The sequence below is a fragment of the Mustela nivalis genome (genome assembly GCF_964662115.1).
Source record: "Mustela nivalis genome assembly, chromosome: 2".
Classification (NCBI taxonomy): Eukaryota; Metazoa; Chordata; class Mammalia; order Carnivora; family Mustelidae; genus Mustela; species Mustela nivalis.
In genome coordinates this window covers 176,095,000-176,113,491 of record NC_139021.1, presented here as the reverse complement: position 1 = coordinate 176,113,491, position 18,492 = coordinate 176,095,000, and the positions used below count along the sequence as shown (strand labels likewise).

General features: G+C 40.8%; 1 protein-coding gene across 11 annotated transcripts in view; it reads right to left on the bottom strand.

Moving 5' to 3' along the window:
• SEC23IP (SEC23 interacting protein) overlaps window positions 1-17,692 on the bottom strand; it is a 41,090-nt gene extending 23,398 nt beyond the window's left edge. For 2 of the 11 annotated variants that reach the window (XM_082720295.1, XM_082720296.1), the window contains exons 1-9: window positions 17,431-17,673; window positions 14,475-14,566; window positions 14,037-14,312; window positions 11,186-11,408; window positions 9,309-9,502; window positions 4,414-4,503; window positions 2,800-2,920; window positions 1,383-1,472; window positions 373-514 (exon numbers count right to left, since the gene is read on the bottom strand). In XM_082720295.1, the coding sequence (XP_082576421.1) occupies window positions 373-514; window positions 1,383-1,472; window positions 2,800-2,920; window positions 4,414-4,503; window positions 9,309-9,502; window positions 11,186-11,408; window positions 14,037-14,312; window positions 14,475-14,566; window positions 17,431-17,593 (1,391 nt within the window). In that variant the 5' untranslated portion in view covers window positions 17,594-17,673. Of the gene's footprint in view, window positions 1-372; window positions 515-1,382; window positions 1,473-2,799; window positions 2,921-4,413; window positions 4,504-9,308; window positions 9,503-11,185; window positions 11,409-14,036; window positions 14,567-15,677; window positions 15,849-17,430 lie in introns of all 11 variants that reach the window. The other 9 variants (XM_082720290.1, XM_082720291.1, XM_082720287.1 and 6 more) reach the window with 8 other exon arrangements.
• Window positions 17,693-18,492: the final 800 nt, after the last annotated feature.

Below are 18,492 nucleotides of genomic sequence, written 5' to 3'. Positions count from 1 at the left end.
TGTCTAGTGGGTAGAGGCCAGGATGCTCCTAAACATTCTGCAACGTACAGGACAGCCCCCTGTCTGAACTGCTACAGATTAGAATAGTATTCTAAAACTGGATTACGTTTCTCAGATTCTCCTAAATATTTATACAGACATATGCATGCGCACATGTGTACAAATACACATGCATGTGCACACAGAAAAGCGGCACATAATCATTAACAGCCAGTGTTTAAATCATACATCAGAGCAACGGTATCATTTAAATAAAGGAATGTATTTTTTTAGCACATACGTTGAAGTTACAATAAACTACTTCATATTTTGGGTTAAATTTCGAATTTAAGTTTGACTAATCTAAACAACGAGTTATCCAAGTCCACGCACCTGTCAACACCGGCGGCGTCCCCGCCCAAGGAACCATGCCAATGAACAGGAAGGAATTCCACTCTGCTTACTGTCCGATCGTCTAAAGATTTCTTGAAATGTGTCTGCAGCAATTTCAGAGAAACCACCCTAAAATCATCCACTTAAAAAAAAAAAAAATCAGGGAAGACAAATTAAAATGATTAAATTTCCTGACTTGATGGGTAGTTTATCAATTCTCTCAAATACACTAGTACTTTTTATTTAACAAACCTTTTAAGAAAAAAAATAAGAACGATGAAGTCAGTCCAAAAAGGAAAAAACCCAACCTTTTGGAAACTTTTTTTTTTTCAATGTCTTAGCGGAATGTATAAATGACTGAAAAACATTTAACTACTATTCCGGGAAAGCAGCATGGCACTATGGGTACAGACTCCAGAATCAAACTGTCTGCCACAGGATCCCTGCTCTAGAACCCACAGACCATGATACGGGAGAGGTTCATTTAAGACTGTGGACTTCAGTGCCTCACCTAAGAGTGAGGAGAACAGCAAGCACCTGCATCCCCAAGGTTTATTGTGAGAGGTGAGTAATACGATCCATGCAAAATGCCTGGCACAAATCAGGTAATAAATATGAATTATTATTATACAGATATGAAAATAAAACTTCAAAAATTTAAGTACACCAGGCACATTCATTGTTCCATTAAATGACTTCTTTTAAACAATTGACTTTAAATGATTTCAATGCATAGGTATACCTAGTTGCCAAAAGTGCCTAGGCAGAGGCTTTCTGTCAGAAAGGCTAAATTATTTCCAAGATCCCTTCTAACCCTTCAGTCTAAGATTTTAAGAGTTACATACATCATAAGAGCAAATCAAGTATAAATTATTTCCCAGTGACCATTTAAATCTCCTCTTACAGTTCCTCAGACAATAGTAAACAGCTGGAAACCATCTTAAAAATTAACATTTAAAAGTTCTATTACTTCTCAATTCATTCCTTGAAATAAAATGACTAATACTTACCACATTCAATAATGCTTCTAAAGCGCAAGTCACACACAGGTCCAATGCCATGCACCATGAACACCAAATGATCAACCCGAGGCATTTCCCCTACAAAAGAAATACATACATGCCTACATACATACAAACAACCTGGGAAATTGTTTGGGTTTTCGTATTTGAATAGCAATATTCTAAATATCCCTTTTGTCACCACAAACTGGGCAAAAAAACTGAAGGCCCTTCCAAGCTAATAAGCTTCATTACTCTCTATGAAATGAGAAGAACAAACTCAAGGTCCATCTTGGCAAATAACAGTGAACTAGACCGAGAGATGGAGGAAGCACGCCACCTCTGATCCCAGAGGCTCTGAGCACATGATAACCAGCAGTTTTGTACCTACCGAGGCTCCATAACCTCCATGATTTCTTCAGAACTCCCCGAGACTAAGCCCCACATGGAGAAGCAATATGCCAACACAGAACTTTAAAATATTTCCCCCAATGGGGTGCCTGACAGGCTCAGTCAGAAGAGCATGCGACTCCTGATCCTGGGGTCATGAGTTCGAGCTCCACACTGAGTGTCGAAATTACTTAAATAAATAAATGAGTAAAATATTTTCCCCAAATCCTTCCCTTTCCCTATATAATATACGTCCTACAGACTGCAACATCTCAAGTTATATATGGGAAAACCAAGATAAATCTATTATTTTACTCTGGCATATAGAAACAACTACAGTTCAATCTATTTTACTCTGGTTATTTTGTTCACATTCATAATATGAGAACACTTACTTATATTTGTAATTTCATAAGACAATGAAACAAAAATGAAATTCGTAATTGTCAAAATAAAATCTGTATCTTCAATGGTTTAACAGGAGAAACCAAAGCTCATACACTGGAGCACTGGTTGCCCAAATAGGCCAAATCCGGCTCACCACCTGGTTTTTACAAAGCTTTACTGGAACACGGCTATGCTCATTTGTTTACAGTCCATCTACAGATGCTTTCACACTACACTGGCAGAGCTGAACAGATGCAGTCCATAGGGCCTCAAATATTTACTACATGGCCCTTAACAGAAAAAGTCTGCTACCTTTCCCATGGAGGAATACACACTAGACGAGACATGACCACAAAAGCCCAAAAATATTGCCAAAAGCCTAGTTTCAACCAGCAAAGCGCTTCTTCAGAACAATATATCTTTTAGAATCTATGTCACATGGTTTGTATATCTTCAACAGAATTCTAAATTTTAAAATAAACAGATATAAAAGTAATAGGAAAAAAAGAAAGATATAGGCCAGCCTGGCTGATTTCTGCATGTTATGGCAGGTAGGCCTAAGAAATGCTTATTTTTTTGTGTCCCTAATAAATGATGCTAAAATGGAGGAGTCTAAAAATAACCTTGGCCCTGAACAACCTATACGCACCATCCGGAATCTCATCAAGGTTATCATCAATTCCACGCTTCACAACCCTGGGCCTCGTCTGTCCGTCTTGTGTGGTTCCCCATTCATCTGGCACTGACGAAGGCTGGAACTGAACAATAACCTTCAAGACAGGACAGAAAGATTATGAAGACCTCATGAGCAAATTGACTTCCATGACAGGCTAAATAAATTACTTCAATACATAATTATTTCATAGTATCAACAGTTACAAGTCTAGTACTAGTATTATTCTCCCAAAACAATTTTGTAACAATCCTGCTAGGGTTAACCATTAAAACTAGGCAACTCAATACCATCACTTCAATGCTTACACTGGAAAATACTACAACTAAATCAGAAGCAGTACACCTTAAAAACATAACATAAAAATCCAGGTTTACATATAACAAATTAAGAAAAATTACCTAGAATGGAGGAATCTTCATCTTACAAAAATATTTAAGGCGTAATTCTTTAAGTAGCAAGATTCCCAAGTAATGTACTAATACGATTTCAATGCCAAAAACTGATTTACCCACCACTTCTTAGGAAAAAATATACTCTGTTAAATCAATTAAATTTAGTCGCAAGTCACACAGAAATTTTTCTACTAAAAAAAAAAAAGGAGGCATGCAAGATGGTATGCAAAGTTTTGTGTCTGCATCAAAAATAAATAAAAACATAAGTTAAACGTAATTACCATCAGGGGGAGAAATGGGAAATGCAGAGGTGAGAGGCTTTTATTTTTTATTTGACCCCTTTTTATACTGTTTAAATTCTGTTGGCATATAAATGTTTTTATTTCAGTATCAGTAAGAACTACAGAAATGATGACATTAAAATTACTTTTGTTTTCTTGTATACTTCTCTGACATAAATAGCCTATGTTCTGAAAAATTACTATATGCCAAGCACTATGCTAGACGTTTTTGTATAAATTACTTCATTTTATCTAAAATATGACCCTGGAAGGTACTTACTACATGTGAGGAACCTGGGACTCAGAGTGATTAGTATGGTAAATGAAAGAACACCCCGAATTAGTATCTTTAAAAAAAACTAGTTCATGGGGACAACACAAATAAGAAAAGGAAGGACATTATTTTTAAAAGACGAAACAAACCACCATCAAGGGTAAGATGGTCAAACCATGGCCTCCAAACGAACATGAGCTACCGCCTATATCAATAAGGTTTTACTACACTAGACACACCCCCTGCTTCATATATTATCTGCAGCTGCTTTCAGGCTACAGTGGCACACGGACAGCTGCAACAGAGATCGCACAGCCTATGAAGAAGTAAATATTTACTCTCCCGCCCTTGACAGAAAAAGCCTGCTGACCTCTGCTCAAGTGCAAACATTTATCAAACAACTTCAGTGGTGCATAATGAGCTTCAGCCAACACGCTGCCATAAGCAGAAACTTCATGAGAAAAATTTAAATTTTGTTTTTGTTTCTATGATCAATATAAACAATGGCAAGCTTTTAAAAACAATGCACTTCTTATAAATACATCCCTACAAAAGTTAAGATGAACATATATCAACCACATTCAGCAAAATCATTATTAAAATGAACCTAACGTTTTAATATCTTAAATAATAACATTACCTTTGGATTGTGCATAACGATTGTCTCTCCACTTGGGAACTCTAATCTACGATGCCACTGATTTGTGGTTACTGCTTTTTTATATTCAGCCTAAAATAATGGAAACATAATCCAGTAAAACAAATTTATACCATATTAAAAAAAGTGAGGAACAAAAGTATAACTATGATGATAATAAAAATCACGTAACAGAGGCTCTCATGTACTAACTGCCACACTTGACAGTCACTTTATATAGGTTACCTTATTTAATTAATTACTCTCAATCACTCCTAAATAAGATTATCCCCATTATATAGAGGAGAAAACAAAGGTCTACACAGCCTGTTAGTATCCTAGAGCCATGTTAACAAAGTATCACAAACTGAATGGCTTTGCAAACAGAAAAGTATTGTCTCACAGTTGTGGAGGCTAGAAGTCTGATGTCAAGTATCAGCGGGCCATGTCCCTCAGAATCCTACAGGGAACTCTTCCTTGCCTCTTCCTAGCTTCTGGTGGTTTACCAGCAATCTTTAGTGTCCTCTGGCTTACAGAGGCAACCCTCCCATTCTCTACTTTCACAGGGTATGACATCAAGTCCTATCGGATGAGGGGCCCACCCTTCTCCAGAATGATCTCATCTTAGCTAATTACATCTGCAAGCACCCTATTTCCAGGTAAGATCACATTCAGAGGCACTAGGGCTAGGACTTTAACACATCTTCTGGAGGCTGCAAAGGACGACACAATTCAACGCCTAGTCCACAAGTTCACAGCTACCTAAGATTGCACACGGTGAAGAGCGCGGCAGAACTGCAGCTCACTCCCACCCTCAACTTTCTGACTGCAAAGACATGACTGTTGAGGGGCGCTGGGGTGGCTCAGTGAGTTAAGCATCTGTCTTTGGCTCAGGTCATGAAGGTCCTGGGATTGAGCCCCACATCGGACTCCTCGCGCAGTGGGGAGCCTGCTTCTCCCTCTGCCTGCTGCTCCCCCTGCTTGGGCTCTCTCTCCCTGTCTAATAAATAAATACTTATAATTAAAAAAAAAAAAAGGCTGTTAACTATTTTCTTACTCTTCCTCTAGATATAGTATTCTGCTTCCAACAAGGAAAAAAAAAAAGCCTGAGGGCCTCTTGGAGAGAGACTCAAGATGAGGTAATGCAGAACTGCTGCCACACCCACTGTCTGAATTTTTTTTTTTTTAATTATTAACAATGATTATTTGACAATCATGTCAAAATAGACGAGTTTCTTTTTGTCTCCTAGACAGTCACTGATTAATGACTCCCCTCCATCAGCCTCTACCCCTTTGACTCTTCCTCACTTGGCTTTTTGTAATTTTTACCATATTTACTTATAATTTTTAAAAGCAAGATTACAAATAAAAATGTTTAAAGAAAGAAGTTTCACTATCTTAAGAATTCTTTGCACTTTTACATATCCCCTTTCAGTCCACAGCTTTAGAATAAATGTTGTCTGGTAGAGCCAAGTTTCCACATGGCATTCTTTTTTCTTTTTTTTTTTTTTTAGATTTTATTTATTTATTTGACAGAGAGAGAGAGAACAAGTAGGCGAGAGGCAGGCAGAGAGAGAGAGGGAAGCAGGCTCCCCACTGAGCAGAGAGCCCGATGTGGGGCTCAATCCCAGGACCCTGGGATCATGACCCGAGCCGAAGGCAGAGGCCTTAACTCACTGAGCCACCCAGGCACCCCCACATGGCATTCTTTTTAAAGGGTCTTGGTTATTCTTGACACTTTGACCCTCCATATAAAATTCAGGAGCAGTTTACAAATTTTACCTTAAAAACTCTGATGTAATTTTGATTGGCATTACATACAATTTATAAAATAATTTGGGAAGAACTGACATCTTAACTGTGCATCTGTGAACATACTTAGCTCCACTTCTTGAGATCACCTTTTATTTCAATTCTGTTTTATAGTTTGCTTCCATAAGTTCCCACAGGTATTTGTCAGACGTTTTCCTACATAGCCTATAGTTTTGTTAGTGTTATAAATAGCATCTTCTTCTTTTTATTATGGGTGCTAGTTTTTTTCTTTCTTTCTTTCCTTTCTTCCTTTCTTTTTTTAAATGTAAGCTCCATGCCCAGTGTGGGGCTCGAACTCATGGCCCTAAGATCAAGAGTCACACACTTTACCAACTGGGCCAGTCAGGCGCCTCCGTCTAGTGAGTTATTTCTATTATATAGGAATGCCATTAATTCGTATATGTTGATTTTATACCTACAGACTTGCAGGGCTAACAGTATTTCTAAAAATTCTCCCAACTTTCCATGTACCTAATCATGTCATCACCAGAGAGAAGGTGTTTTCTGTTCAAACTCCTGTTTTGTCTCAGTGCTCTGATAGTGCAGGATCACCTACGCGATCTTGAGAAATGTCCACTTCTCTTCTCATTGGCTTTCTCATCTCCTAACCTCCTCCACATCTTCCCTGATCCGGTTTAAGCACCATGAAAGATGCTGAAGAGAAGCGAAGATCTCCCTAGATTATGAAGAGCCGGGTGCTGCGGCGATGGTCAGTCCGTGGACAGCCACCCCACCCTCAAGGCCTGTGTTATCCATGTGCAACACGACTGAGATGAAGTGAATCCGCTGAGATAAAACTGCTTAGACTTTATACTTAGACTATGTGCCTTGGCTTCAAAATAACAGGACTAAACTTGGGATGTTATACCTTCAGTAGGGTCCTACCAGAGAGACCAAAAATTACAGAATTACAGCATACATTTGCTTAATAATTTCGGTCTGAAATTATGCAACAGATATCAGCATTCTTTTACACATTTTTTTTCCCTCATTCAAATAACTAAGATTATGTTTTAGGAGAATGGTGCCTCCTGGTACATGATATTTCCAAGAACAAAATTAATTTAATGCCTTCTTTGCAGTCTTTGCTCTTCTTAAATGGGTTCTGACTCTGTTCCGTATCAGTGTTTTTCAAACTGTGCATGATGATGAATAACAGATTATAAAATCAGTGTTTCAGATGAAACAGAAAATATCAGAGCAGCACCCGATAAGTCTAAGTACTGCTCTACAGGCCTTTGTTTTTAGTGGTGTGTGAGAGCAGGCTGACAGCAGCTCACAAGCACGCGACACAACTCTTCCCTACTGTGGCTACTAGCATCCTGTTGGTAGCTCAAGGTTGGCCATGGAGGGAGTATGTATATCATGGAAACCAGCAAATTCTATAAATTTATAGAATTCTATAAATTCTAGAAATTCCCCAGAGTCTGTTACCACACATGACTATTTCTGATAATTAAATATACGTGTGTGTATGTGTGTGTATAAAATACATATACTAAATTTTAATGTCAAATGTATTTTTTACTATAGCTTGAAACAAAAAAAATGTGAACCCTGTGCTCTCAACAAGTTTCTTTTCCAATTTACTTTCCACAACTAACCTCTGTCTTACTTTAGGCCGACATTTATCTTTCAGTGTCAGTTTGGTTATAAAACTGTTTTTCAGAGTCACTATTATAGAGATTAGTATTTCCAGAACAGGTACAATTGATAATACCTAAGAAATGCATTTATAGGGGTGCCTATGTGGCTCAGTAGGTAAAGCATCAGGGTTTGGTTCAGGTCATGATCTTGAGTCCTGGGGTCAGGCCCCACGTCAAGCTCCCTGATCAGCAGGGAGTCTGCTTCTCCCTCTGCCCCTTCCCCTGCTCATGCTCGCTCTATAAAAAATAAATAAAATCCCTTTAAAAAATGCATTTATAATTATTTTTAAAACAAAACATGCCCCAAGAAATCTACGCTATTATGTTAGATTAACTGTCAAAGAAAATATTTTTTAAATATAAGGGTTCAATATGAAAGGATGACATTAATTTTTTTCTTATCTCTATTAAATATTACATCAAGCACAACAAAAATTTAATAATTAATAGTTAGCCACTAAACTCGACTGTCAGCTCCTAACAAAACATAAAATCTAGTACTTACTTGAAGCTATTCAAAATATGAACTAGGGAAGGTTAACATTTTAGAGGCCCCTTTTACCGATAACAAAGTATTATTTTAATGTTTTCTGATAGAAGAGGTTATCTACGTTTTAATAACTACAACATTAAACAATAGTAACTACAGTGTTCTGTATCTCACTTCCATGTATGCAAATTGAATTCACCTAACTTATTTCAAACATTTAATTCAACCATGAAGTAGACTAATCATAAGAAATTAACACAATTATGTAAAACATTACCCAGTAGTTTCAGAATGGCTAGTAAATCTTGAGACATGTGTTCCTATTCTGTTTTCTACTTATTTTCAAAAATCAGAAGTTAAACTCAAGTCTTCTACTGAACAGTAATTTGAAAAGCATCCAAATGCTTGGCAATTGCTGTTAACAACAGATTCCGGCAGACTAAGTTGATTTTAAGGTTTGCTACGAGTACCTTTTTAGATTTGTGATACGTCCCTGAAAAACAGTCTATCTTCAGACAGGGAAGCCACGATTAGTATCTCATGAACAACAGCACCCCTTCAAAAGCAATGCTCTTTTGAACAGGATCAAAACAAGCTCTTATCAATAAAACCAGCTCTCAGGGCACTTGGGTGGCTCAGTCGGTTAAGCTACTGATTCATGATTTCGGTTCACGTCACGATCTCCAGGTTCTGGGATCAGGTCATGATCTCAGAGTTCTGGGATCAAACCCCAAGTCAAGCTCCACGCTCAGCAGGGAGTCTGCTTGAGATTCTCTCCCTCTGCCCTTCCCTCACACATACGTGTGCACATTCTCTCCCCCTGCTCTAAAATAATTCTTTAAAAAAAAAAATAAAGTCGGTTCCATTGTGAGTGGTGTTGTAGGAGGCTCCAATATATACAAAGGCCTATGTTTTTTAAAGAAATGGGTAAAGGAAATAAGCCCACCTACCTCTAGTTTTTCACTGAACTCCTCTGTATAGGGAATAAATCTGCTGTCCGTGTCCCCTTTGTAGAACCAAGTACAGCGTCTCACTTCAGCGGGCTCCTCCTCCCAGTACACAGCCTTCCTCACTCGGTCATAGAGATACACGTCATAGCGCCCTCCATCTGTGCCTAGAACCACGCTCTCGGGGTCTGGCTGGACTGGGGCACAAAGTTCACATTTTAACCCAACAGTAACAAGGCATGTTAAAAAGTAATAAATAATGAATATGGTGATTGGCTGATCCTAAAAGACAACGAAGTTCATTTTTGTTTAAAAACAGAATTTTAAGATGAATTTGTGCTGTCCAAAATTAAGACTCTTCTTAACGGAAGAAAAAAAGAGCCAAAGCGAAGTTTTAAAACATAATCATTTAAGGGGCTCCTGGATGGCTCAGCTGGTAAAACACATGCCTTCAGCTCAGGTCATGATCCCAGGGCCCCAGGATTCAGTCCTGCATTGGGCTCCCTGCTCAGTAGGGAGTCGCTTCTCCCTCTCCCTCTAGTCCCCACCCAGCTTGTGGGCGTGCACATGCACACGTGCTCTCTCAAATAAATAAAATCTTTTTTTAAAAAATGACCATTTTTTAAAAAATCATAAAATAATTCAAATAACTGCCAGGTTTCCTTTTTTTATTTTTTTTTTTTTTTTTAAGATTTTCTTATTTATTTATTTGACAGAGAGAAACCACAAGTACACTGAGAGGCAGGCAGAGAGAGAGAGAAGGAAGCAGGCTCCCTGCTGAGCAGAGAGCCCGATGCGGGACTCGATCCCAGGACCCTGAGATCATGACCTGAGCCGAAGGCAGCGGCTTAACCCACTGAGCCACCCAGGCGCCCCAGGTTTCCTTTTTTTAATCAAAGCAGCAATGCTCCATAAAGTATATTTCTAGGGGGTATTAACAAGTGACTTTTTTTTAAAGATTTTATTTATTTGTTTGACAGAGATCACAAGTAGGCAGAGAGGCAGGCACGGCGGGGAGGGGGGGGAAGCAGGCTCCCTGCCGAGCAGAGAGCCTGATGCAGGGCTTGATCCTAGGACCCTAGGATCATGACCTGAGCCAATGGCAGAGGCTTTAATCCACTGAGCCACCCGGGCACCCCTAACAAGTGATTTTTAAGTCCCATGATGAATTATCAGGATAGAGATGCCTGGGTGAAGAAGTCGGTTAAACATCTGACTTTAGCTCGGGTCATAATCCGAGGCTTCTGGGATTGAGTCCAGCAACAGGCTCCTTGCTTAAGCATGGAACCTGCTTCTCCCTCTGCCTACCACTCCCCCTACTTGTGCCCATGCTCTATTTCTGACAAATAAATAAATAAAATCTTAAAAAAAAAAAAAAAAAAAGAGAGAGAGAGAGAGAAATATCATCAGGATAAATACACATATTTCTATACTCCCAATTCTCAGAGAACCTTAAGACTACAGTGCACTATCTCAAAAGGTGAATGGGGTTAAATCATTTCCAAAACTCACCTGACCACAGAACACTTTTCAGAGCATCTTCAGGAACAAGAGTTCCAAAGATGTTTTATAAATGCCCAATAGCTACAAATGAATAAGGGAAATAGAAAAATTGACACCCACATTATGTGAACTAGTCTATTTCTCTAACTTAAAACACCTTTAAACAAAGAAGAAAATTATTAAAACATTTCTTTAAAAACCTTGCTCAAATAACTCAGGACTTGCGTTCATATCACTGTCTTAAGGTAACGAGTCTGGTGGAGTCTACAGGGACTAAGGAATTTGACATTCACAAAAAAAAAGCCGTGGATAAATACTCTTTATTTCTATTCTTCCTAAAATCAGATACAAATGTATCGTACGCAATCAGTACTTACCTGAGTTATAGATTTCTTCAAGATTCGAAGAGTCAAACATACTGAAAGGCATCCACAGTTGTTTGTATTCTACCTCCTTGCAGTAAAACCAGTGGGGCTGAACAGGTTCATACTGGTTTTGAAGTAGAAAAGGAGATGGCGCTTGCACAGAGGGACCTGCTGGTCTAGCCAGGGCCTGCTGTTGCGTTGGAGGGGTCAACCCTGATGGCATTGAAGGAGGAATCTGGAGGACACAAAAAAAGTTAGAGAACTATGATGTTTGTTCAAGAAAACAATTCCATATATGCCTCGGACCCAAAGTGACATTAGTAATGATTATCCTACATGTATTTCTAGACAACTGTTTCGTTTAGTAACTAGGCCTGAAAGCAACTAAAATTTTTTTATAAATCTAACAAAACCCAACACCATCTTAAAAGTAAGCTGGGCTTTCTCAAACTCAGGGCAAAGTAAATTAGCACCTTCACAGAAATCAACCTAGCAGTGTGTCTTCTACGATTTAGTAAATCTTTATAACGTGCACATTCCTTGACCCCTCCGTTCCATTTCTTAGAACTCATCCTAAAGATTTAACTAAAAAACAAGTAAAAATTTACCTATAAAGATGTACACAACAGGTCATTTATAACAGAAAGTCACTGGACATAATTTAAATGTCTTACAGAAGGGCGCCTGGGTGGCTTAGTCAGTTAAGTGTCTGCCTTTGGCTCAGGTCATGATCCCAGGGTCCTGGGATCAAGCCCCGCACTGGGCTCCCTGCTCCGTGAGAAGCCTGCTTCTCCCCCTCCCACTCTTGTGTTCCCTGCTTATGTTCCTTCTCCTCTCGCTGTGTCTCTGTCAAATAAATAAAATCTTCAAAGAAAAACAGTCTTCTAGAGACCTGATTAAATAAATTATGTTACTTAAATCCTGAAATTCTCTAGAGCCATTACAAATGTTGTAGAAAAAAAAGTTAACATCTAAAAAATATGCATAGAAATATGTTTGTCTAGAAAAAATATAACAAAGACATATAACAAAATGAAAAGATGGGTTACAGAGAGACAATTTTGAATCATTTGACTTTTCTACATTTTCCAAATTTTCTGTACTGGAAATACTTTTAAAATCAGAGTCTATTTTTAAATTTTTTAATTGAAAATCATTTTGGAATGTATCAATGTTAAAGCTACTGAGGTGTTAACTGTACAGTGCTTATATGAAAGAACTTTCTTACTCTTAGAAAATACGTACAAGGAACGCCTGGGTGGCTCAGTTGGTTGAGTACCTGCCTTCAGCTCACGTAATGATCCCAAGGTCCTGGGATCGAGTCCCGCATTGGGTTCCCTGCTGAATGGGAGTCTGCTTCTCCCTCTGCCTCTCCCCCTACCTGACTTGTGCTCTCTCTCTTGCACACTCTCTCAAATAAATAAATAGGATCTTAAAAAAAAAAAAAGAAAATATTTAGGAGTAAAGAGTCATCATGTATTCAACTGACCAAGTATTTCCCAAAACAACTGCACACATACATGGTGAGAACAGGAGAGAGAGGACGACCAAATGCGTGGGAGTGCACGTGTGCACAAGCGACAGAACAAACGGGGTAAGATGGAATGACAGATAAACATGGGTGAAGGGTACCAGGGTGCTATTTGTATTTTTGCAACTTTCTTCCTTCTTCTTCTTCTTTTTTTTTTTAAGATTTTATTTATTTATTTGACAGAGATCACAAGTAGGCAGAAAGGCAGAGGAAGGGAAGCAGGTTCCCTGCTGAGCAGAGAGCCTGACACGGGGCTCAATCCCAGGACCCTGGGATCATGACCTGAGCTGAAAGCACGGGCTTTAACCCACTGAGCCACCCAGGTGCCCCTTCTTTTTTTTTTTTTTTTTTTAAGTAGACTCCATGCCTAGCACAGAGCTCAGTGCAGGGCTGAAACTCACGACACTGAGATCAAGACCTTAGCTGAGATCAACTGAGCCACCCAGGAACCCCTGCCACGTTCTTTTAAGTCTGAAATTACCACTTTTAAAATTCTTAAATTAGATATCTTTTCAAGAGTTTAATCAGCAAACTAGTATGTTAACTATACTGCACACTGTGATTCCAGTTATGTTCCAATATGCTGAAATCTAACATTGCCAAGCATTTACATGTTGAAAGGATTTAAATTAAACAATAAAACAGAGCCCATTCTCTATCCCCAAGAGAGATGCGAGGTTATACTCTTAACGATAATACTGCTACCCTTGCCACACTGGGTTGGGTTCTTAATTCTTCCTTTTAATCACTTCCATTTCTTTGATTCAGGTGATTTCCCTGTGGAAGTCAGTTGAGCAATTAGCTGGGAAAAGGGCATAAGGGAATTTCATAAAATTTACCCAATGCAAATGTTGTTCCATCACCCTCCTGAGAGAGAATCTGACTGTCTAGACCCAAACTTCATAATGTAAATAAAAGAAATTATTGGAGTAATCAATTTTTAGTTCCTGTAATTGAATAGTTTGATTAAATAGAATAATTAAAAAGTGAGAAGCTGGCAGTCTGTTCATAACTGCTTCAACTCTCATATGTCCCCAGATGACATTTATTATTGATCTCTTACATTAAAATCTGGGAATACTGACATGTAGTTAACTCATTAAACTCAAGAACTACTTCCAAACACTGATAATATAAACCAATATAAGAACCATTTTACGAGCTACCTTTGAAAGAATGTTTCCTTCAAAGCATGTAGCTTACAAAGAAGGGCCTCTGAAAATAATGTCATCACGCTGATTATTAAAAGTGCAGTGTTTTAAAAGACACAGGCTAAGATGACAGATTAAAAAATCAGAGTGAATAGCTAGGATTTAAAAACACGTCTCCTACCGGTGGCAAAGATCCTCCCGGCATCTGGTACATCTGCATGGGGGGCCCCGGGGCTGGAGGATGGGCGGGAGGGGCCGGGGTCTGGCACTGCTGCAGCTGCGGTGGTGCGATGTAAGGATTGGCCCTGCTGCTCACAGGGGTATGACGATACGGATTGTGTCCTTGTTGGGGTGCTCCTTGCGGTGGGCTCCCAAAACTGGAAGGAGGGAGACTACCCGGCTGAGAAGGCAGGTAAGCATTCATTCCCATCTGTGAAGGTGGGGCACCATACTGAGCCTGCGAAATGGGCGGTGAACACGCATTCAACCCATCTTGGGGTCCAGTTGTAAAAGGGAGAGCAGCGGGGGACTTGGAGAATGCGGAGTGCCCAGCTGACGTTGCCACAGTCGTTAACGGGGACTGTCCAATATTCCCAAAAGGATCACTACTGCTTGATACCTGAGAGAAGTAACTAAATGTCTGTGGGGTAGACGTGTGAGCAGAAGTCTGCCCGAGGAAGCTGTCCTCCTCACCGACATCCGTGGAATCCTCTGAAAGGGAACGGGAGAGCAAACAGTTTAAAGGTTCGTCTACGGCTCTGCAGAGAGGACCCAACACGGCAGATCTAGCAACTGTACCTCATTTTATTGTTTTATTTCTGCATTACAGAAAAAAAAAAACAAAGATGAAAACCTTTTTTTTTTCTTCGAAACGAAAAACTGGAAAATACGAATGAGAAACAAGAAAAAGAGGGAAAAATTAGATTTCATTCATAAGCCAATCTCTCAGAAATAATCACTTTGGTACATGGCCTTTTACATTTTTTGAATAAATATAGTTAAGTATTTATTTTGTAAATATACATAGATCACACCTATTTGTCTAAGGATGTTTTCAAGAAGGGAAATGAAATTTGGATCTACAATTTTTATATCTCATTTTTTCCTGGTAAAAAAATAATTCAAATATTATTCTACTACCAAATTACACATAATTTTATTTCTACAGTAATAAGAAACTTAAGTGCAGATATGACTGTGTTGACAAGAAGGGTGTGTTTCAGGACTCCTACCTACTACAAAGCACTCATTGTACAAATGAACATGTGGTATTTGTATTCCCAAGGCAAAGTAGGTCAACCATTTATTGCCATCCCTAAAATCACACAGTATCACATCCAGATAACTAGCCTTTAGAGAATGTCAAATCATGAGAAAAGTCATTTTCTAACCAAAGGAAGTTCTCTTCACTTGCCTTTGCCAAAAATGATTTTCACTGCAGGTATTGTCAACCCCAAATTATCTTCTCTTCTGCCACCAAGCTGTAAAATAAAAGCCTGTTCCCTGGGACGCCTGGAGGGCTCAGTCAGCAAAGTGTCGCCTTCAGCTCAGGTCATGATCCAGGGGTCCTGGGATCGAGTCCCTCATTGGGCTCCCTGCTTCTTCCTCTCCCTCTGCCTGCTGCTCCCCCTGCTTGTGGGCGTGTGTGTGCATGTGTGTGTGTGCGCGCACACACACTCTCTCTCTCCTCTCTCTCTCTCTCTCTCTCTCTCTCTGACAAATAAATAAAACCTTAAAAAGAAAAAGAAAAAAGCATGTTTCCTCTACACAACCTAAAAAAGTCCAGCCTCTTCTTCCTTACTAAGCTTTTATACGCCCTTACCTTCGCTTGTAGAGACTTTCCTCTCCCTCATCTTTCCTCCTCCAGTCACATTCCCTCTTATCTCCTGCTGCTGGAGGCACGGAGCCCAACAGAGGACCCACACCCAGCACACAGCACACTGTGATCCTTGCTCCCAAGTGGCCTTTCAAGCTCCAGGATCCTTCTCGACCTCTGTGAAGGAGGACCCTTGGCCCACAGAGATTCTGGCTTGAGCTTCTAGGTTGCTCCCATTATATTTCTCACACATCAATTTAACTAAGATACTCCACTATTTAAAATACTCCTCTCAGTTGTTTCTTTGTAACTAAAAATAAAATACCACCTCCTGCACAAAGCCCTTTGTCTGCTGGTTCTATTCTCATTTTCAGATATATTTCCAGCTCCCACTCTCTCTTTTCAACTCTCTGGACCTCACTTGTCTGTATTTCTCAGTTTATCTCTCAACAACTAAAAACATGGAGTGGAGAAAACCTCTGTAGTATCCTTCTTCCTTTAAGACAAATTGGGATCAACCTGATCTCAGGAACTTTTTTCTGATTAGCATCCACTGTAAATGAAATGCTGATCTCAATGTGCTGCCAGCTCACCTCAGGGGCACTTTCTAATTACACGTGGACACATTTGGTAAAGACACCCACAACTTTAATGGGCACTTGTACACTTGTGACACTCCCAACTCTGTCTCAAACCGATACTGTTCTCAGGTGTTCCAGAACCTATTACCCAACTGCTTCCTCGACACTTCTGGCAGCTCAACCACATACACCTCGAACTTAGTAAGCCTAGAAATGAATTTGTCACCTTAACCGTCTCCCTTCTTGCGCTTTTACTCCACTCTACTATCTCAACAGATGTTTGTCAACAACCAGACACTCAAATCAAAACATCTCCTAGACTCCTCCCCTCCCATCATTTCTCAATTCCTTCATTTAATCATTCAGATACTCATTCAAGAAACATCTACACAGTATCCGGAGGCAGATACGTTGATTTCACAAACACTTACATAACGCTAGGTGCCAGACACTACACTCGGCACCTTACAAAAATCAACTCACTTCTCCTGACAGCTTTAGGAGGCTGTACAGATAAGGAAAGTGAAGCACAGAGAGGTAAAGTAACATGCCTGAGGTCACACAGCAAGTTACCGGCAGAGCCTGGGATGGACAACAGTCTGTGCTCCCAAATACCATACTCTGTGTGATGCCACACAATCATTAAACAGCAATACCCCTAGACAATAATAAAGAAGTGAAAGAGTTAGGGTGAACATAGGAATGGGGGACAAGAAGGAGGAAAAGCTCCTCAGACAACGGGAGGCACTGTCTTGAAAGATGAGTACTGCATTCTGCACCTCTACTTTGCAAATATTACAAGTCTATCCCAGGAAAGGGAAGCTGTCCATCCAGGACATTCCCTACTGCATCCTAGTTGAGAAGCACTAACTTCTCTGCATTCCCTAGCACACCAGTAGGTGTTCAACAAAAATTTGGGTAATGTCAGTGCCAGCGTGGAGCGGCCAGCCTTCGGGACAGAGGGCTCCTTGGACGAAGAGCAAGCCTCCTGATCTAGCCCCCGCTTGGGATATCTCAAAGCCCCCGAGCCACTCAAACCTGGTCGCTCATGGCCCTGGCAAGCTACCCGGAGTCGGGTACACACGAAGCAAAACCTCCCACCCGGCCCTCGTCGCCCCACGCCCCCCGCCCGCCTCCCCACACACACTCGTCCCACCGGATTCCCCTCTCCCTACTACCTCCGGGCAGGAGCAAGGAGGCCGAGGCAGCGGCGGCTTGGGTGACTGGGATGAAGGGCACGTTGAAGCTGAATTCCGTGGCCGAGGAGGAAAAAAGTAAGTTAGTGCCCGATGAGGAGGTGCTGGCGGGACCGCCGCCTCCGTTAGGTTTCCTCTCGGCCATGGCTGCCGCCCACCGTCCGTTACACGTCTCCTGGAAGCCGGTGTACTAACACCGGCCGGAAACCGGTCACACTCGGGGCCAACACACTTCCGCACTTGCGCACAAGGCCCGGAACTCCGGGACGCTGCTCAGCCTCCTTCCCTTCCTCTGGAAAGCGCCGCCAGAAAGCAACATGGCGGCGCTAGCTTCCAGCCCGAGTCCTAGCACGTAATACTCCCCGGTACTGCCGGGGCCGAGGCTGGGGCTGGAGCGTGGGAGTAGCGGCGCTGCTAGTTCTGAATTTAGGCGCGAGCTGATGCTGAGGGTCGCGGGTTGCGGGGGGCACTCTGGGCTTCCTAAAAGTACGGTCGGGCGAGTGGAACTGGCAAAGATTTCGAAGGAACGGCAGAAGGCTGCAGGAGCAGACAGCGGAGTGCTACCCGCATTGGGAGGGAAGAAGGGGGGTGTGAGCCATTTGTAGCCAAAGCAGAGCCCAGTTCACCCACGCTCGGACTCACATCCAGCCCGCCCACATGTCTTTCTGGACTGAACTGAACTCTTTCTGTTGGCCCAGAAATAGAAATGGCAAATACTTTGGAAGTTTTTAAGCCGTGTTTAAAAGAGGATCCAGAGAATTGAAATTTAGAGGTGCTACTTTTTAAAATAGCTTTCTATATCTGTCTGCAGTAATCAGATTAGCTGAATCCCAAAATGCACTGGGGGTGATTTGATGTAATTGTCACCTTTCATGTAATTGGAGATTATGAAACAAAAAGTAACAGAAAAGTAGCTTTTTGAAGAGTGGGAGAGGAAGACAGACCCCGAAAGAGGCTTCGAAATAATGAAACTCCTCCCCACAGCTGTTCACACGCCTGTATAGAACCTATTTAGTTAATTCACTATTTAGTGTGCTTACTGTC